The 21,745-nt window shown below is 44.0% G+C and overlaps 2 protein-coding genes across 3 annotated transcripts in view; both read left to right on the forward strand.

Annotated features, from left to right (window-relative positions):
* The window catches only part of LOC309720189 (neurotrypsin), a 28,074-nt gene extending 15,399 nt beyond the window's left edge, over positions 1-12,675 (forward strand). The window contains exons 6-14 of the mRNA XM_082556850.1: positions 3,941-4,088; positions 6,396-6,574; positions 6,982-7,123; positions 7,224-7,432; positions 7,526-7,667; positions 8,003-8,281; positions 8,414-8,536; positions 9,633-9,913; positions 11,478-12,675. Of these exons, the coding sequence (XP_082412976.1) occupies positions 3,941-4,088; positions 6,396-6,574; positions 6,982-7,123; positions 7,224-7,432; positions 7,526-7,667; positions 8,003-8,281; positions 8,414-8,536; positions 9,633-9,913; positions 11,478-11,800 (1,826 nt within the window). The 3' untranslated portion in view covers positions 11,801-12,675. The remainder of the gene's footprint in view (positions 1-3,940; positions 4,089-6,395; positions 6,575-6,981; positions 7,124-7,223; positions 7,433-7,525; positions 7,668-8,002; positions 8,282-8,413; positions 8,537-9,632; positions 9,914-11,477) is intronic.
* Positions 12,676-21,100: 8,425 nt separating this feature from the next.
* Positions 21,101-21,745, forward strand: part of LOC309720195 (uncharacterized protein) — a 39,057-nt gene continuing 38,412 nt past the window's right edge. For both annotated transcript variants that reach the window (XM_082556865.1, XM_082556866.1), the window contains exon 1: positions 21,101-21,410. In XM_082556865.1, coding sequence (XP_082412991.1) covers positions 21,335-21,410 — 76 coding nt within the window. In that variant the 5' untranslated portion in view covers positions 21,101-21,334. The remainder of the gene's footprint in view (positions 21,411-21,745) is intronic.

Consider the following 21,745-nt stretch of genomic DNA (forward strand, 5'->3'; position numbering starts at 1 on the left):
TTCTGGACGCTCCAACGCGTCCAGAACTCTGCTGCTCGTATCATCACCAGGCACCAGGACCCCTTCTATCCATCACATCACTCCTGTCCTGGAGCAGCTTCATTGGCTCCCGTCAAATATCGCATCAATTTCAAAATACTCTTGTATACATTTAAGGCTATTCATCATCTCTCCCCTCCATATCTCAGATCACCATCCCATCTCGGTGTCTCAGATCTTCTTCTTTCTCTCTCCGTCCCCTCTCCCCATCTTGAAATAAAATGTATTATTATTATTATTATTTTTATTATTTTCTCATGTTTGTCTACCACCACTATGTCCGGTTGGTTAGCCACCACCATTTTGTCCGTCTGTATCTGGAAGTCCCACAGGATCTTAGCTCGGTCATTCTCCACCACCCTTGGGGGCATCTCCCATTTTGACCTCGGGACTTCCAGGTTATACTCGGCACAGATGTTCCTGTACACTATGCCGGCCACTTGGTTATGGCGTTCCGTGTATGCCTTGCCTGCTAGCATCTTGCACCCTGCTGTTATGTGCTGGATTGTCTCTGGGGCATCTTTACACAGCCTGGGGTCTTGCCTGGTGTGATAGACCCCAGCCTCTATGGATCTTGTGCTCAGAGCTTGTTCCTGCCATGATTAGTGCCTCTGTGCTGTCTTTCAGTCCAGCTTTGTCCAGCCACATGGTAGCAGCGCTACGGGAGGAAACTAGAGTCACAACTCCAACAGAGTGACTCTAGGAGCCTGTGGCGGGGACTAAGGACAATAACGGACTATAAAGCACCAACAACCGGTATGACGAACGCGGCTGTGACTCTGGCAGACGAGCTGAACACTTTCTATGCTCGCTTCGAGGCTGCAGCTAAGGACTCCAACAATGCTAGTGTTAGCGGCGCTAACGGCTGCAGACAGGAAGATACTGCCAGCACCGGAAACGTGCTCGTCATCTCCGAGCATGAAGTAAGGAGAGCCTTCAAGAGAGTGAACACCAGGAAAGCAGCAGGACCAGACGGCATCCCAGGTCGTATCCTAAGAGACTGCGCATACCAGCTAGCTCCTGTGTTCACTGAGATATTCAACATCTCTTTATCTCAGTCGGTGATCCCCACATGCTTCAAAGAGTCCATCATTGTTCCTGTCCCGAAGAAACCCCACCCTGCTTCTCTCAATGACTATCGCCCTGTAGCCCTCACCTCAGTAGTGATGAAGTGCTTTGAACGCCTGGTCAGAGACTTCATCATTTCTTCACTACCAGACACACTGGACCCACTACAGTTCGCTTACCGTCCAAATCGTTCCACAGACGATGCCATCTCTCATCTCCTCCACACATCACTCACTCACTTGGACACTAGAAGGGGGAATTATGTTAAAATGCTCTTCATAGACTACAGCTCTGCATTTAACACCATAATTCCCTCCACACTCACCACCAAGCTGGAGCATCTGGGACTCAGCTCATCTATGTGTCAGTGGGTCTCCAACTTCCTAACTGGCAGACCACAGGCAGTAAGGATGGGCGGACATGTCTCAGCCTCCACCACTCTCAGCACTGGAGCCCCCCAGGGGTGTGTTCTGAGCCCCCTGCTGTACTCTTTGTACACATATGACTGTGTGGCCACTACCAGCTCCACCACCATCATCAAGTTTGCTGACGACACCGTCGTGGTGGGCCTGATCTCTGATAACAACGAGACGGCCTACCTGAAGGAGATTAGGAATCTGGAGAACTGGTGCCAGAGGAACAACCTCCTTCTAAACGTCAGTAAGACAAAGGAGCTGATAGTGGACTTCAGCACTAAGCAGGAGAGGAACTACCAGACCCCCGTCATCAACGAGTGCCCAGTGGAGAGAGTGGACAGCTTCAAATACCTCGGAGTTCACATCACGCAGGACCTGTCATGGTCCTGTCACATCAACACCGTGGTGAAAAAGGCCCGACAGCGTCTCTACCACCTCAGACGCTTGAGAGACTTCCAACTGCCCTCCAAGGTGCTCAGGAACTTTTACTCCTGCACCATAGAGAGCATCCTGGCGGGAAACATCTTAACCTGGTTCGGGAACAGCACCATGCAGGACAGACGAGCTCTACAGAGGGTTGTGCGGTCAGCTGAGCGCACCATCCGCTCCGAGCTCCCTGACCTGCACTCAATCTACAGCAGGCGGTGCTGGACCAAGGCCAGGAAGATGGTGAAGGACCTCAGCCATCCCAACAACAGACTGTTCTCTCTGTTGAGGTCAGGAAAGCGATTCCGCTCCCTGAAGACCAACACAGAGAGACTGAGGAGGAGCTTCTTCCCGCAGGCGATACGGTCTCTCAATCACATCACCACACAGTACTGACCCACACATATGGTTCTTACACACACACTGGACATTCTGGACATCGTTTCACTTCATTACTTAAATCACGCTGCTGTTATTGTGTATATATTTATTTATATTTCTTCATACATTCTTATATAGTTCTATATTGTGTATTTTGTTGTACAGTTATTTTATTTTCAACTTTAATTTATATATTTTATCTTATTCTTCCCAGTTAAATTTACCCTTCATTCTAATTTGTGTTGTACAGTTATTTCATTTTTAACCTTAATTTATATTTTATTCCTTCCTAGTTAAATTTACCCTTTTTAATTTTTCATATTTATTTCCTATCTTATTCATAGCCTTTTCCTTTTTTGTTTTCTTTAGGTCACGAGCAGTTGTCCAAGCATTTCACTACATATCGTACTGTGTATGACTGTGTACGTGACAAATAAAATTTGAATTTGAATTAGAAATTTTGAATTTGATTTCTGGATATCAGCCACCTCCTCTATCTGCCGGTGGTACATACCGTGCAGGGGCCTGTCCTTCCATGATGGTTCCTCGTCTCCCTCCTCTTTCTTGGGTTTCTGCTGCCTGAGGTATTCACTGAGCACTCGGTCAGTTGGGGCCATCTTCCCAATGTATTCTTGGATGTTCCTTGTCTCATCCTGGACTGTGGGGCTGACACTCACCAGTCCCCGGCCCCCTTCCTTCCGCTTAGCGTACAGCCTCAGGGTGCTGGACTTGGGGTGAAACCCTCCATGCATGGTAAGGAGCTTTCTTGTCTTTATGTCAGTGGCTTCTATCTCCTCCTTTGGCCAGCCTATTACCCCAGCAGGGTACCTGATCACGGGCAGGGCGTACGTGTTGATGGCCCGGATCTTGTTCTTACCATTCAGCTGACTCCTCAGGACTTGCCTGACCCTCTGCAGGTACTTGGTGGTTGCAGCTTTTCTAGCGGCCTCTTCATGGTTCCCATTTGCCTGCGGGATCCCCAGGTACTTGTAACTGTCCTCTATGTCTGCAATGTTGCCTTCTGGTAGTTCAATCCCCTCAGTTCTGACTACCTTCCCTCTCTTTGTTACCATCCGACTACACTTCTCCAGTCCGAACGACATTCCAATGTCATTGCTGTATAGCCTGGTAGTGTGGATCAGTGAATCGATGTCTCGTTCACTCTTGGCATACAGCTTGATGTCATCCATGTACAGGAGGTGGCTGACAACTGCTCCGTTCCGTAGTCGGTATCCGTAGCCAGTCTTGTTAATGATCTCACTGAGGGGGTTCAGGCCTATGCAGAACAGCAGTGGGGACAGAGCATCTCCTTGGTAGATCCCGCACTTGATGGTGACTTGTGCTATGGGCTTGGAGTTGGCCTCTAGTGTTGTACGCCACATCCCCATTGAGTTCCTGATCAGTAATTAGATTTCATCAAGTTTCAAGAAATTAACCAGCTGCTGCCCAGAAACGACTGAATTTGTTGGCTTCAGTACTTACTTTTCACTCGTTCACCTCGCTGCATCATACTGTTGTTCATTCAAAACAATAACATTAATAACAATAATGAACAAGAGTAACATATTACTGTCACTAGTATACAAATGGTTGCTTCAACACTTTGCCAGGTACTGGAATCCCTTTAAGGCTGGCAGGAGGCCTGGAGGAATTTGAGGGGCGTGTGGAGGTGTACCATAACGGCAGGTGGGGAACCATTTGTGATGACCAATGGGATGATCTTGATGCAGAAGTGGTGTGTCGACAGTTGGGCTTGGGGTAAGAAAAAATCAGCTGCTGCTACACACAGAATGCAAGATCTGTCATTGTATGTAGTGGTCAGTGGTCAATTAAACACCTGAAAACTAAGAACAGGGCTAAATACACTCAGGGAAAGAAATACAAGAACCAATATAAACGTAAAAACAACCCGGAGTCACAAAAATGACAAAACCTGAAAGCCCCAAAACACAAACGACTCAGGACCACGGCAGCATCGCCTCCCTCCTGTTACATATAAAGTCCTTCCATGTAAAAGTCTTAATGAACAATGAGTTCAGGGCTTTAGGTGAGCTTAACTATCCCTACATTCAAATTTCAATTGAAATGAAGTTTCTGCAGAAGAAAGTCTGTATTCACTCGTTTGTTTGAACCCTGCTCCAAAACCTTCTGTGTCACTTTTTGGGGGGATGTTGCATGCACTCGGTGCCGACAGGTACGTATCGCTCTGCTCCACATCCCCTCACACCATCTGCATCTATGTAGCTTGGAAAACAAATGACTGGACTTCTTTAAGTTGCTTGTAACTTACAGATCCTAAGATAGACAGGAGGTAAACCACTCGAGAGTCACACTTTAGAAAGTTCTGCAAAGCAACTTACAGAAGTCCAATCGCTCCTGAGATTAGCATGACCTGGATGACTGAGAACCTACACAGACTTATTAAGCTCACCCGTACACACTCATAGCTTAATAATTTACTGTACCATAGATTCCCGATAAACCATTTCTCATCTTAATTTATCGGCCTCTATAAAGCTGTGACATCACCAGCAAAATGCATTATGGGAACGTTGTTTACACAAGCCTAAGTTGATAATGGAATACATGACATAGATGCTGCTTTTGGGTTTGAAAATTAAATTGTGGACGTTAGAAACTCATCAGAAAGGTGGGCTGCTGTTGTAAATGACCATGATGTAGGCCCTTCAGGGCAGCTGTGACTAAGGTGGTAGAATGCATCGTCTATCAGTCGGTTTGTCAGTGGATTGATCCCGACTGCTCCAGCCGTGTGCCGAAGATGCCCCCGATGAAGCCATTGGAGTGTGAGTGTAGAAAGATAAAAGTGTTATGTGACTGAGTGAATGAGAATTGCAGTAGAAACAAGTCTGAGTGCTCAGTAGACTAGAAAAGCTGGTATATACGTATTAGTCCATTTACCATGTTTCCAGAATGGAGTAAGATTTCTGTGCTTTCCAGCCTGGGAGCAACAACAAGGAGCTGAGGTCATGAAGCCAACAATAGTGTAGTTGGAAGGAAGACAACAGTTCAGAAAATGTGTTTGGATGATCACGGCATTGTCACATTGGTAAGTTAAACCACATGTAACTGTTTACATGTCATACAGCTATTGCTGCACCTTAGATGTGGCTGTAGTTAGATGGCAGCTAGAGTCGAAGAACGTCTTCATGCTTTTGTCTTTAAGAAACAGCTTTGAAAATGTGCCAAAGCTAACACAAACAGTATCTTTGCACTTTGATTTTAGACAAATTATCTTATGAAATGCAACATTATAATTCACACTGGGTAACATTGTTACAACTTAGACATGCAGAAGTCAATGTGGCTACTTCTCACCAGTGCAATTAAGAACAAAGACTGTAATGCAATGAAATATTATGCCATAATAAGTAACATATAACTACTTTATGCTTGAATGACTTTTATTTTACACTGTTGTCCTTATAGACAGAAGGTCCTGAGTGTAGCCAGGCCCTTTCTGTGTGCAGCTTGCATGTTTCTCTCCATGTCTGTGTGAGTTCTCTCCAGGTATTCTGGCTTTCTCCCAAAGTCCAAAGACATGCAATTAGTGTGGTTAGGTTAACTAGTGATTCTAAACTGCTCATAGGTGTGAGAGTGAGCGTGAATGGCTGTCTGTCTCTCTGTGTTAGCCCTCTGATAGACTGGCAACCTGTCCAGGATGTACCCCATCTCTCGCCCCAATAAGGTAGCTGGGATAGCCTTCAACCTCCCTGCAACCCTGAATTGGATAGTTTAGTCGAGGACCCAGGATGCAGACTTGTGGTAGAGTTAATAAATAAACAGCAAATCTTTATGAGGAGATGAAGAAGGTCCAGAATCTGGAAAAACAACGTCTAAAAGTCCAACTGGGAGACATGTGAGGGCGGGATCTGAGGATCAAAGATAACACAGGAAAACACTTAATTATATGCAGGATCACATACCAGCACTAATGCTCACTGTACATATATTTGGACCGTACATCCGCAGCTTATTCATGTATTCGTAATATATTTCTGGTGTCTTGTAGTGCATATGTAAATTCAGAATTGTCCTGACCAACAGGGGTGTTGCCAAAGCATGGACGCGGGCCCACTTTGGCCAGGGTTTTGGTCCAGTTTTGCTGGCTCGGGTTCAGTGCACAGGCAATGAACTCTCTCTAGAAGATTGTCCTCATAGCAACTGGGAACAGCACAACTGCGAACACATGGACGATGCAGGGGTGTCTTGCAATCCATATACAGGTCAGAGCCAAGGAAGGAAGCACACACCAACCCCAGCCTCTATGTGACTATAAAATTCGAGTGACGATCAGCTTTTTCTTCAGGTCTGGTGTGTTTACGTGCACACTGTGTGACTTATATATATTGCTCTGAATATTTTTTTTTAATCCTAAGACTTTGATGACCTATTTTTTCCTTTAGAGCCGCTACAAGGTCAACAGTCTTTTGTTGTGGGTAAAATTTCCTGTGAGCTTTTGTTAACACTGTTCAGTGAGTTGGTTTTCACCTTTAGTTTTGTGTTGATATGCTGCTTTTAGTAATTATTCAGCTAAAGTCCAACCTAAACGTAGCAGCCTTTGAAAGACCTAAAGCAGTAAAACAAGTTGTTCATACTTACAAGTGTGTAATTTAGCGATGCGTGGTCTCAGATGGTGCAGTTCGCCTGGTGGGAGCAACCAGCGACCGGGAGGGTCGCGTGGAGATTTACTACCAGGGACAATGGGGCACTGTGTGTGATGACAGCTGGACTGAGCTCAATGCCCAGGTAGTGTGCAGACAGCTCGGTTTCAGGTCAGTGCGTCTTCATATCACACAACAATAGTCTGAGTGAACTTATAGGGAACTATTGTTTTTGTTGTTTATCTCATTCATGCATTTTCCCTGCCTGCAGGGGGCGAGCAGAAGTGGCTCCTGAGAAGGTGTATGAAGAAGGCAATGGGTTGATCCAGCTGGATGAGGTGCAGTGTGACGGGACAGAGACCACTTTACTGGCCTGCACTCATTCTCAGTGGAGACAACACGACTGCTCACACAGTGAGGATGTAGGTGTTCTCTGTCACAGTGATGCCAATGAGATACAAAGTAATTACACACCCATAGGTACGTTTCTGAGTAGCACTACGCAGACCAACACCAACTCAGCATTTCGCTGTGGCAGTAACGACACATTGTCCCTCTGATCTCTGTTTTCAGGCCCTCTGGTGCGTTTGGTTGCAGGAGAGACCAGGAGGGAAGGCAGAGTGGAAGTGTTTGTTAACGGCCAGTGGGGAAGTGTGTGCGATGATGGCTGGAATGACGTTAATGCAGCTGTAGTTTGTAGACAGCTGGGATTCACGTTAGTATGACAACATTTTTACAGATATATTTGTCCTAGAAGGCTGTGTCAGTGGTTTTTCCTATTGTAAGTGAAAAGTTTCATCCTCTTGTGTTCTGTATTCAGGGTGAAAAGGAGCTTATGGTTATGATTCATATAGGTGGCTGTAGGAGAGTGTGTGATATCGCAAAGTGCATAACAGCAATGAATAAAGCTGTATATGAATGTGTGTGTGAAGGGTGAATAAATGCCTGCGCAATGCAGAAGCAGGCAGTAGTAACAATACAGCACACACAATGACATATACACTCATACAATAAAAGAATAAGTGTTTTGTCTCCGTGCTGTCCTTGCAGTGGCGTGGCTAAAGCTCGATCTATGGCGTATTTCGGTGAGGGTCAGGGTCCAATCCATCTGGACAATGTGCGATGCTCAGGAACTGAAACATCCTTAGGCCAGTGTCCAGCTGAAGGACAAGAAGGCCATGATTGTCGCCACAGCGAGGACGCAGGTGTCATCTGTGATTATACACTAGATCCCACGGGAAACGGTGCCTCAGCAATGCAGAGCTGTGGCCGCAGACTCAGTCGTCAGCGTCGTCAGCGAAGAATCATAGGAGGAGAAAAGTCACTGAGGTTAGCGTACACGCACATATGCACTCAGAAGTTTCATGTCAGTGGGACATTTTTGCTGCTTGAGAAGTCTCATGGCAGTTTGACAGTGTCTTTGACTGAAACAGCTCTGAGAGTCTGACTCTTTGATTTCAGGGGTGAGTGGCCGTGGCAGGTGTCCCTGTGGCTCAGGTCTCAGTCTAAAGGCAACCATCCTCTGTGTGGCGCCTCACTCATCAACTCCTGTTGGCTTGTTACTGCTGCCCACTGCTTCAAGAGGTAGGAGGCAGTTCACTCACATTGTTTCTAATGTGAGTGATGTTGGCCCACCGTCTTCAAATCAAACAAATTCATGTTAAACATTTGTGCTGCTTTTGTTTCAATGTTAATATTACAATTTTTTAGAGGTCATCCAAGGTCAACCAGCCCCCCCACATTAACAAAATCAAACACAATTGGTGTCAATCAATGGTGCTATGTCTGTGCTGGTTTGTGATGAACTACCTATTATTTTTGGAGTGATTATATTAAACTTTAGAGCATAGGTGTCAAACTCTGGCCCGCAGCCTAATTACATTTGGCCCGTGAAGCCACACCAAATGACTATCAGAGCTGGCCTACTGGTATTATACAGCTAATATATATATTGTTTAGTATTAAGCTTGGCTTGTTCCATATTCAGGTTTTCAGCAAAACTTGTTTGAGTCCATAAGAAAAGATTCATTCTTATATCTAGAGGAAGATTTTTTTCAATAAATATTAACGTTAGCCCGCGACCTTGTTCCAGTTTTGAATTTTGGCCCACTGTGAGTTTGAGTTTGACACCCCTGCTTTAGAGGCTCAACAGTTGCATGTATCTCGTTTTTCTAACAGGAAACATGCCTTCATTGTTCTGATAGTTCTGTATTTTGCCTGCCTATCAGCTCTGGCATTCAATTCAGTTCAATTCAATATTATTTACACAGCGCCAAATCACAACAACAGTCGCCTCAAGGCGCTTTATATTGTAAGGCAGACCCTACAATAATACATACAGAGAAGAACCCATCATATGACCCCCTATGAGCAGCACTTTGGCGACAGTGGGAAGGAAAAACTCCCTTTTAACAGGAAGAAACCTCCAGCAGAACCAGGCTCAGGGAGGGGCGGGGCCATCTGCTGCGACCGGTTCAAGAAAATAAAAGACATCTAAAACCAACCAGGAAATATTACAAGTATGAATTCAAGTAATTAAAAAAGAACGCCAGTCTGCTTTCTTAAATTCACCACGTGGTTACAGTTTTATTTCATTAAACTTCAATAAACACTTGATTAGCTAAGATGAAATCCCCCTCAGCTTTAAGACATTAAATAGGGATTTTCTTCTCACCTCCAGATTTGGCAGAGACCCGGCGCGATACGTCTTACGTCTCGGTGACTACCACACCGTGGAACAAGATGACTTCGAACGCACGTTGTCCCCAGAACGCATCATCATTCACACAAAGTACCACAGTCAAAGCTGGGAGTATGATATAGCCCTGCTGCGTCTGAAAGGCACAGAGGGAAACTGTGTGGCATTCAACCCTCACACTGGTGCTGTGTGTCTGCCAGAGCCAGGTGACAAGTTGGAGAAGAGGCTGACTGCCTGTGTAATAACTGGCTGGGGCATCACAGGTAAGTTTCACGGTTGATCTGATATCCTCGTGTTGGTGTTGTTCCCAGACCATCATGAAAATGTTGTTCCAGGATCAACGTTGCAAGTGACCAATCAGAATGTTGTGATGTCATACTTTTGCGACTTCAGGAAAAACCGGCGTAAAACAAAAAACTGTACTTAAGCTGCGTGAAACCGCCTCTGTCCGCCGATCAACGGACCCTGACCCTAACCGTAACCCTTTAATAAACAGTAAGCAGAATTGATATTGTCCTTGCAACATTGGAATTTCATAAATGCACGAATGGCTTGGTGCCCAAAGGAATAACGTCACAACAATGTGATTGGTCACTTGCAATGTTGAACCTGGAACAACATTTTCATGATGGTCTGGGAACAACACCAACACGAGGATATCAGATCATCCAAGTTTCACTGCAGGCTCGCTGCTCATCATCTGTCACCACGTTTCTTTGCTGCAGAATTTGATGGTTCAATCTGTCTTTAGATTTGTTCTTTTTTCTTTACAGAGCAGAAAATGCAACAACAGTTTATGTAATTATAGTGTCCATATATGTAAGTGTAGCATCTGGAGAAGACTTTGGGACAGAGTCACATGGTGTCCTCATTTTAAGCTTTTACCTTCTAAAGAACAGAGAATCCATCCACATCAGATTTGTTCTTTGTTTTTCAGTATATATTTGTGCAAAACAAGTGATCAAGTTTAGGGGAACACACCAGCTCTTGTTAAACATCAAAATCTGACTTTCACTTTGATCCAGTAACAATCCTCTCTGGGATGGGCTGCACATAGCTGGCAGGTGGTGGGACCTTACAAATGTGTGGAGAAAAGAACAACTGAGAAACAATAATATTTTTGTGAAGCTTTGATCAACAGTCCTGTATGTTTACTCCAATATTCGCGGCTCTTTGTGGTTTGTGGTGGATTCAACGATATATACGGAGATGATGCACAAGCTGACAGTATAACGATTTATTATAAAGAATTCAGTGAGTGAATCTAATCAGCATCAGCCTTAAATATAAACTGATGTCAGCTCATCCTGATGCAACTAACACTGACCATGAACACCATGTCTGCTGTGTACCAGTCCAACATACTGCAGTTTGTTTATGTCAGGGCTGCCCAATCCCGGTCCTCGAGAGCTACCGTCCTGCAGCTTTTAGATGCATCCCTACTCCAACACAGCTGAATCAAATGGTTTGATTACCTCTTCAGCATGCCATCATGTTTGGCAAAGGCCTGATAACAAGCCATTCATTTGATTCAGGTGTGTGGGAACAAGGATGCATCTAAAAGCTGCAGGACGGTAGCTCTCGAGGACCGGGATTGGGCAGCCCTGGTTTATGTGGTGCCAAACCACAACAGCAGCTGCCTCAGTTTACATTGTAAGACAAAGAGTCTACAATAATACACAGAAACTTTGTACTGCAAACTTCACCAAAATAGGTCTACAGTATTTTCATCCACCAGTGTTTTTCAAATTCAGGATTCATTTCTATCAGGTGTTTCATTCTCATGTAACTGAGACTTTCTTCCATCTTTTCTATGTCTGCTGCCAGACTCAGAGTACTCACACACCCTGCTCCAGGCCTGGGTCCCTCTGCTTCCAGCCTCGACGTGTAAGAAACGATATGGAAACCGCTTCACCAGCCGCATGCTATGTGCCGGGAGCCTGTCGAAGCACCACCGTGTGGACAGCTGCCAGGGTGACAGTGGGGGTCCGCTGGTTTGTCAGGGGGAGAGGGGTCACTGGGTGCTGACAGGAGTCATTTCGTGGGGTCATGGCTGTGGTAACCCCTCTTTCCCTGGGGTTTACACTCGTGTTAGCAGGTTCCTGCGATGGATTAACAAGGCTATCAACAAGCCCTACAAGAACCAGTGATCAAGAGAAACAATCAAACAATCCTGCGTCATAAAGTGATTTCAGAGCTTTAAGAGGAAGTAAACCTGCTGGGTGTTACACCTGGAACCTCACACTAGACTGGTTTGGATCATCTGATTAAGTTTCCAGATTGTTTCATCATGGATTTGATTGCCACAGTATGGTATTTTCAGTTTCATCAAACACATTTAGAAATTAGACAAAGATAACACAAGTAAACACAAATCAGTTTCTCAATGAAGGGAAGAACTCCAAACCTAGATGGAGCAAGTCCACTGGAAAGATCTGCAGGGTCACATGACACATGCATGTGAGGCTTTGATTAACCGCACACAGAATATAGGTTTTGATAACCTGGTCCACAGAGCAGCAATGTGTGAGAATGCTGATATAAAACCCTTATTTCAGCTGATGTTGTGGTTACTTGGTGGGTGGTCTAAATATGTCGTTTCTTTTACTGCTGCACATTTAATACGCAGCTGATCCCAAATAGTCAGCGTACTTAAAAGGAAAAACTACTTGTTACAGGAACATATGCACCCATTTACAGCTTGTCACTCCATAGTACTTTTCCATAATATGCATCCAGTATGTCAGTATTATAATGTTTATGTCATGTATGTATGCACAGCCTTTAATTATTTAAGAAAAAATCTGTGCTGACTTTGTTAAGTTATACAAATTAAAGTTGACCAATTAAAAAAAAACCTGGTAACCACAAATCAGTACCAGCTGGATGACCATATCTCCATTATTATGAAAATGAGGTGAAATGTTTGCCCTCCCTCCAACAGAGTGCAGGGACTGTAGAATCAAACTGAAGCTGTTCTGGTCGCGTGTGATGACCACTCATGTTATTAAAATAATTTATGTTGTTTCTTCTCCTTGATTTGGCGCCCACAACCCTCTCACTGTTATTCATTCAGTTAATTTCAGTTTTATTTATACAGCAGCAGTCACCTCCAGGGGCTTAGGCCTATATTGTACAGAAATATTAGAGAGAAAACCCCAACAATCTGCTGCTGTGAGGCCCCATGAGCAGCACTTGGGTCAGGAAGAGAACGCTCTTCAGACTCAGGAAAGCACACCCATCTGCTGCAACCAGTGAAGAGAAGGAGGACAGAAGACATAAAAGCCTAAGAATAGTTTTCATTTTAACATGGTTGTTCCTGTGGTGGTCCTCGTTGGGTGCTCTGCAGGGCCTCTGGATTTCTGGGGCCCGGGTCTCCTCCATGCATGCCTCATGACCTGGGGGGCAGGGATATGGCTCCCCATACCCACTATTAGACACTTTCATGGAGAAATCTTATGATCATAAGTGCGCTCACACACACACAGGTACTCCGAGACAAACACTCTCTTGGTTGGCTGCTGCCTCTAAATCACAGGTGTCAAACTGCAGGCCTTGAGGGCCGGTGTCCCTCAGGTTTTAGATGTGTCCTTGATCCAACACAGCTGATTTAAATGGCTAAATGACCTCCTCAACATGTCTTTAAGTTCTCCAGAGGCCTGGTAATGAACTGATCACTTGATTCAGGTGTGTTGACCCAGAGTGAGATCTAAAACCTGCAGGACACCGGCCCTCGAGGCCTGGAGTTTGACACCCCTGCTCTAAATGGTCCCTTTGGGTGGTGTTCGCGTTCTCTGCAGTAGAATATCACTTCCTGTTCCAACACACAGTGATGTGTTTGTATAGCTTATCTGCGTAGCAATTTAATTAAAAGCTTAAAGGTGACTTCTTATTCAATACCCCAATTACTTACCTGGATGACTGAGCATGCATCAAGACGTTCTTGATGCAACCCTAAAGCAGGAGTAGGTTGAGACTGTGAATATAAATTAGTGAGTACACAGAGTGACGATTACACTATGCATCAAGACGTTCTTAGTGAGTACACTCTGTGTACTCACTAATTTATATTCACAGTCTCAACCTACTCCTGCTTTAGGGTTTCGCTAGCTTAGCTTATCTCATAACCCACTTGCTAGCAGCCTCCTTTAGCAATACTGATACTTGTAATAAATGTAGCATATTTTCACCTCCTGAGGCCAGGATCACAGAATAGCCTTGAAAAACCCGTAGCCAGCCAGGGACCTGTTGTAGCCGGTGCAGCCAAAGGTAGCGTAGGCCCCGCTAGCTGTCCCCTGGCAGACTGTCCTGAGCAGCCGTGGAAACAGGATGGCTCTTCATGTGTCTAACTGCTTTTCCCCACTCAGCGACACGCCCGCCGGGGATCAAACTCTGGTAACTGGCGATTCTGTTCTGAGACGTGAGGTTAGAGACACCAGAAACCATAGTCAGTTGTCTTCCAGAGCAGGCGACATTGAGGGAAATTTAAAACTGCTGGCTAAAAGTAAATATAAATTCAGTAAAATTATAGTTCACATCAGCAGTAATGACACCCGGTTACACCAGTCGGAGGTCAATAAAATCAATATTGAATTGCTGTGTAACTTTGCCAAAACATTTTTCTCTGGACCCCTCCCCAGTCAGACCAGGAACGACATGTTTAGCCACATGTTCTCCTTAAATTGCTATCCATGAAGCCAGATAACACACATCCATTAGTGAAACTGCAGGAATGCCTTAAAGACATACAGACCTGGATGCCTCTAATTCTCTGCTTTTAAATTCAGATCAAACTGAGGTTATTGTACTGAAGGGTCTGCAGCCTAGGCCTATTAGAAGGAAAATTAGAGGTTATCCAGGTGTTAAGATCAGCCATTTCTCTGCAGATGATCAGTTAGCTATATGACAACAACTCTTTCAAGAATTTTTGAGACAAAAGGAATTTTTTGAGACTGGCCTATAATTAGCCAGGTGAGGTAAATAATTGTTAACGATGACCAGCTTAAAGGCGGTGGTACGTAGTTGATTATTAGAGGTAGGTTGATCACATTTCAGATTGAAGCATTAATTAATGGCAGGACTTCTCTGAGCAGTCTTTGAAGGAATGGGGTCTAAAAGACACGTTGATGCTTTGGAGGAAGTAATTATAGAAGTTAGCTCAGAAAGAACCTTGGAGAGAAAGACGCTACATAAACATCAAAAGCACTGAAAGTAGCTGTTTGTAATAACATGTTGTACACATCAGGAGACGTCAACGGAAGCCGTCCTACAGAGAGCAGATCTAAACATTATTTTTTATTCTTATCACTTTATTGTTATTGCACTAGGAATAAATAATAAGGGAAGTATTCTGAATCAGATGCAAACTTGTGGCCATAGTATAGGCCAGCTCGCACCGGCAGCTGTCGGAGGAAGAGGTCAGTGAAGAGGAATCCACCGTCATCTGTTCCTAGCAAGGACAGCGTGCTCTCCATGATCTGGAGAGTGGTACCACCACCCAGGCCCGAGAGAGAGAGGAGTTTCTCGGCCTGCTCTGCGTGGGAGAAGGAGTGGTGCTGCAGCAGCAGCGCCTTGAGAGCGGTGCATTTCCTTCTTTCATTTGGTGGAGGGATCCCAGAGCAGGGTCATCACACAGTGGGTGAGCAGCGGATCCAGCAAGGTCACCACATGATGGCATTTTGTGTAGTCGGCTGAAATGCCACAAAGAGCAAACGGAGCTCCAACGTGCACGAACCGCGAAGGAGGGTCGTGAAGCCAAAAATCCAGCAGCTTAACTGCCACAGAAAACTAAACAGCAGTGACGTTTGTAGGGTTACTGAAGTTGGGCCAGCTGGTATATAATGATGTGCTGCATGGTGGCTGGCTGCACAGCTATGGTTAGCATAACAGTGAAGCTGGAGGATGAACGCTAACTTTTTGCACTCGATAAAAGTTAACGTGAAGGTTCCTGATGGTTAGAGACAAATGCAGTCGCATGGCAGGATGCTGTAAAAGGACCAAACTTCAGCCAGGAGAACAACTGAGATAATCCATCCACAATACGAGGTCAGTCATTCATATACTGCTGCATGGGCTGGGCATAGTGATAATAAAAAACGAGAGAGGACAACAATGATCACTGTTTTTAGCGGCTTGTTCAGATTAAATAGAACAAGATACAAAACATTAAAACATGTTAAAAACAAAACACCTTAATAAACAGAGTAATTTGGAAGCAGGATTCATCAGGTCATCACTTAAAGATTGGAGCTGTGAATGTTGTAATGCAGTACAGATGTTATTATTATCACCGTCACATCCTGTTTATGACAGTTAAAATAAATAACATTCACATAAGGAATAAAATTGTCTCATGTAAACTGTATGTGGTGTTAAATATTACTGTTCTTTAATGTCGGTCATAAGGCTGGTACTTCAAGAGCCATATATTTTATGAGGTGTTACTCATTGTGAAAAATTTGAGAACCGCTGCATTAGTTCATAAGGATTAACACGTGTGTCACACTGAGACCGCAGGTCCTTTAACTCTCCAGCAGAGGGCAGATGAAACAAGCTTGTGTAAGGAAGAGGACTGCCTTTCTAGTATTGTGCAGCACTTTAGGAACACCTTTGCACTTTATTAAAAGCACTTTAACTAGCACTTTATTTAGCATCGCACTTTAGGTATAGATTTTCACATTAATAACATTTGCACACAAGAGGTTTAATTATTTATTGAGTATTTTAATAATTAGCAAGTAGCCTTTTTCCAGGTCCTCCAGCTGCTCCACATTAAGAAATGTTGTGGTTGTCTGTGAGGAGGAAAGAATTAAAGAATTAAAGTAACGTGTGTGCAAAGAGGTAAAGGTGGTGCAAAGAATTGGTTGAGATGTTGAGATGTGATTGCTCGCCTGTCTTTCCTGTGTGCTCTCCAGGGTGCAAATGTTTGTCTGTTTAGTCCTTAACAGCTGAGAGTATTTAAGGCTGCCAGCTGTTATTGGATGTGAGTGAGTGTTGTGCTTATATTGTCTGTTTTACCCTTTTATTATTTGTTATCTTATGTGCAGCACTTTGTGATTCTGTCTAGAAAGGTGCTATATAAACAAAATTTTATTTATTTATTTATTTAAGAAAGCTCGACATGCAAGTAACTGCCTTAGAGCTATACAGGCAAATAAATGCCTCTTGTTTCCGCCATACTGTGTCTTGGTCTTCCTCACTGTAAATCCAGCCGTTACAGCAAGCTATTGTAACGCTCTCACTCCGGCCTAGTGATTTTCAGACTTTTCCCTAGCATACCCTATGGAAGAGGATTAGGGCCACCGAAAAAAAAGTGGGTCTTTTTTTCTGACTTTTGTCTCAGAATTCTGGAAAAGAAGAAAAAAAGACCCACTTTTTTTTTACCCTCTTCCGTAATATCCTCCGTTAGAAACTGAACAGAATTCATACACACTGACGCCACAATTTTATTTATCTAGGAAAGGAGATTAATAAAGACACTTGGAGAAATAAACTTATCAGCAGTGTTTTTTGGCTTGTTTTTGGTTTTCCCTGTACCATATCATGACATCAAGCATTACATTTTTTTACAGCATTTAACAGCATATTTGTATCCTGATCATCTGCTGAAACCCTGCAATGGCTCCATGCACCCAGTTTGACAACCAGCCAAGCTCATCTCCTTTACATGTTACTTTCAAACGTCCCTCATTACTGATGGATATTTCTCACATCCAGATGAATAGTATCAGCCTTCTGGGATTTGTCTTACCTGGAAAACCCAAGACTGAGAGTTGTCTAAAATGAAGCAAACTGTAGAACTTTCTTCGGTGTTAATTACAGGCTAATGTAGTATCTGCAGTTTGGAGTGAGTTTGACTTTATGTTGTGTAACATGGCAAATGGTCTGGTTCTTATATGGCTCTTTTCTAATCTAAGCACTCAAAGCGCTGAACGACTAATTCTAAACTGACTTCCAGACTCTGATGGATGCATCGGAGAGCAACATGGGATTAGGATCTTGCCCAAGGATATTCGGCATGCAGACTGGTGGAGCCTGGGATCGAACCGCTAACCTTCTGGTTAGTAGCTGACTTAGTCTACCGCCTGAACTACAGCCACCTAAAAGGTGTATGGTTACCTAAGTCAAAAGAATAATTTTACTGTAACTCAATACAATAGAATATGCAAAGCTTAGCAATGTTGAGCAAATGAAAGAAAGCAGTCATATTTGTTTAATATGTGCATTGAAGGTCATATCATGGAAAAACAGCTGTTTACTACCTTGCACAGTGCAATCAGTTTTCCTGCTAGAAATTTCACAGTTCCCGTTAGAGCCAATAACCAAAGTAAAAAAAACTAAAATTGATCCCATTCAGTAGCACTTAACAGGTCAGTTCCCCTACCCTGGAAAACTAGCTCATGATCCTCATGCAGTCACTACAGTAACACTACAGTAACACTACAGTAACACTACAGTAACACTCTCAGTCTCAACACTTATTAGTCTTAATAAAGGTTTACAGCTGTCACACACTGCCTTAGAATAGTTTTGGTACACTGATGTATTAACCAACCAATATACCTTTCTAGAGCTAGGCCTAATAAACACACACACACACACACACACACACACACACACACACACACACACACACACACACACGCATGTGTGAACTTCAACTGTGATGAGAGTCCCGTCACGGTTAATGTTGTTTCTTCAGTGCTTTTCCTTCTGACGTTTGGAGGGCGAAAGGAAAGAGCCAACATCCGTGATCGTATCTGACAAATGAAATAAGAGTGATTTCCTCAGGGTAACTCTGACAATTAGTGGATGGACATAAAAGGTCTTACAAGCTGATTACGCATGGATAACCCAATTTAGAGCAACTAGAGCAAGTGATAGGGAGGGTCATACTGGAAGGTTGTTAAAATGTTTTGATTGCTCCCTCCCTGTGACCACTCTGACTTGGGTTATACCAGTTCCTGTCTTCAGTCTTGTGATCTTTTTTAGGTGAAATTTGTGGTCAGAATGAGCAAAGATTATTTTGTGCTTTAAATGATTTCTCTGAAAGGTTCTTTTTTCAGGGTGGAATGATCGCACAGCACACACGTTTATTGACTTTGAAAAGAAAAACTGGGTAAACAAGTTTGAATTTCATTTGGATTTCTCTAATCTACACAACTTTTTAGGATCACAGTGGGCATCTGGTGTTTTTCCACTGCCTTCCTGTGTTTACTTGTGGAGCCCTGGTTCCTCACCTACCATACTCACCTGTCATCCACTGACAACAGTCAGCAAGTCTGTATTTAAGACCAGCGCAGTCATCTATTCTCTGCCAGTTTGTCACCCATCTCACTTACCTCACTTAAGTCACTGCTTCACTCCCCTGCAGCTCAGTTACCTGGACGCTGGTCTCTTTGGCATGTCTCTGTAACCCACTCCTCAGAATCAAAACTGTTCACCGCTTTAATCTGCCTGTCCTCCTGCCTCCTCTGTATTATCAGGAAAACCAGGTTGGAACCACATTCCCAGACACTCCCTCAGTTGCCCTCCCCAGAGCCTCACGGCCTCCACCTGCAAAATGAGTGTTCTTCTCGATTCCTTGCATTAACTCCAAACTTCAGAACCTAATAAAGTCCTGATCAAAAGTTTAAGAGTACTTGAAAAATGGTAAAAAAAAATAAATAAATAAATAAAATCATATTTTGCATGGTTGGATCTTAACGAGGTTCCAAGTCGAGCTTCAACATGCAACAAGAAGACTGCCGTGTCCCCACCTCTGTCTGCCCCCACGCTTCTGGGGGCATTGCTGCAGCTTCCCACCCTCATTATCAAGCACATTTGTGACAGAAACACAGGCATTTTCATAGTCACACACTCAAACAATATAGGACGAATAAAAACTAAAAAAGGACTGGTCATTGGCATGGTCTGGACTTCCCGTAGTTTACGATAAACTCCCTGTTCTTTGAGGTGTTGAGCTGTAGGAGGCTCCTCTGGCTCCAGACAAAGTCGCTCACCAGATTTCTGTTCTCATCGTCTCTGCCATTCCTAACACACCCCATGATGCCTGTGTCATCTGCAAATTTCTGACACATCACTGAGCAGAAGTCTGAAGTGTATAAGGTGAAGAGAAGAGGGGCCAGCACCGTGACCCGAGGTGCACCAGTGCTGCTGATATCCTGCAGCCTGATATAGTGGGGTCTTTCCGTGAGATGGCTGCCGATCCAGGTAGCCTCTCCTCCACGTGTCCTGTAGTGCCACCTGCAGGCACTGCTTCACCTACCGCTGACTTGATAATTGACCTGTCCTTTATTCTGAAGGTCACCTTCTTCCTGTTGAGGACACCCTTCACCACCTGTAGTTTTTATTAGAAAAACATGCTGCTGGATCCACTGATAAGGACAATGAAGGGATCGCCGGCTGTCTGACTGACTACATGAATATCTGTGTGGATGAGGTCTCCTCTGTCAGCGGATTCAAAGCAGTCTGTCTGCATTTCCCGACACAGTGTGGTGAAGCAGAGGGGTGTACTGTAGCTAAACAACGTTATGGTCTGCCTTTCAGAGTGGGGGTAGAGGTGTGACTCCGTATGCATCCCTTACATTAGCATGCAGTAGATAAGTTGTCCTGTTATTCCTAGTGGACAGTTCACAAACTGGTGGAAGCAGGCAAAGTGGAGTCCAGTGAGACGTGATTAAAATCCCTACAGATAATGAAAAGTGCCTCTGAGTACTGTCTGCAGCCACAGGCAGCATCTGCATCATTAATTATTCAAGAACTGTTTTGGACTACATTTTGAAAAAAGCAAACTGAGTCTAACTAATTAAGGTTGAGTCTGTCATCGTCAGCATCTACATGGATGTTAACATCAATCAGCAGAGCTGTTTTATAGTTGCTGTGTGGGACGCTCGAGGGCACAGAAATAGGAAAGTGAATGGATGCAAGCGCCTTGAGGCCACTGTTGTTGTGATTTGGCGCAATATAAATAAAATTGAATTGAAAAAATGCACATAGAATGATGATTTAATTGGTTCTTTAAGCGTATTAAAAGGGCTTATATAAGTTAATATATAATCCTGGACTCCCTTGTGGGGACTATATCGTCCTCCTGGGGGGATCGTGTGATCTAGGCTGTGATTGGGAGAAACAGCCTCCACAGTCTAAACTAACGTGTTTTATTGTTGGACTCCTTTAAAGGAAACAAGTTACAATTTTTACATTGCAAAATTGAAGTAATTAACTTTCATCCATTGCCTACTGAGAAAAGAACGTAATGAGAGTACGACTGCACTACCAGATAAACACTTCTCATTTCTCATATTTGTTTTTGTTACTAAGCTGTGTACATACTGGCAGCACTTCACTCATCGAACATTGCTTTGTAGTCGATGTCTCGTGGCCATTCCCCCTCTGGCTTCCTACCACTCCTCCTCCTGACTGTGAACACTGCTGCCTGAGCCCAGCCCCTCCTCAGCCTGGGAGCTGCTTTTACTCAAGCACCACAGCAAAGGGACACAGGAATCATGACTCCGCTATCGAGGGCAGCCTCTATGCAAGCTCCTCCAACAACAGACACCTTTCCCACAGCTGATCTTCAAGGCAGAATACATCACGAAGAATCTCTAAGGACCTTTTCTTTCATCTTTCCTCTCTGAAACTCACATTTAAGTTTTCTGGAATTCAAATTTTGCTACGACGAGATGAGTGTGAAAAAAAAGGCTGCACTTGTCATCAGCTGGCAGAAGTCATTTTCCATCATGGCCCCTTGGAGGAAAGGTAAAGTCTCCTTTTTTCCTCTCATAAAGTCCTGAAGCCTTGGAAATGGCTCCGTCGTCGTTTGCACAGTGATGTCCGTGACTTTTGTTTCTCAGCTGTTCTTGTTCTTCAGTGTTTTGAATCTTGAGCAGCATGTGAGAGTTATTGTTCTATAAAATTAAAAGCTGATGTCAGTTTCCATGCTTTTGTTTGTGGTACTTGTGCAACTACTAGCAAGCTTTCAGTTTGTAACCATTTAATCACCAGTTAAAGGACAGCCACTAATTTCATCAACACAAAGACAGCACCAAGAATGGGAGAGACTAATAGAAGCAGTTCTGACTCGAGTTACCGTG

Source organism: Aulonocara stuartgranti, assembly GCF_965226115.1.
Source record: "Aulonocara stuartgranti genome assembly, chromosome: 13".
In the NCBI taxonomy this organism is placed as follows: Eukaryota; Metazoa; Chordata; class Actinopteri; order Cichliformes; family Cichlidae; genus Aulonocara; species Aulonocara stuartgranti.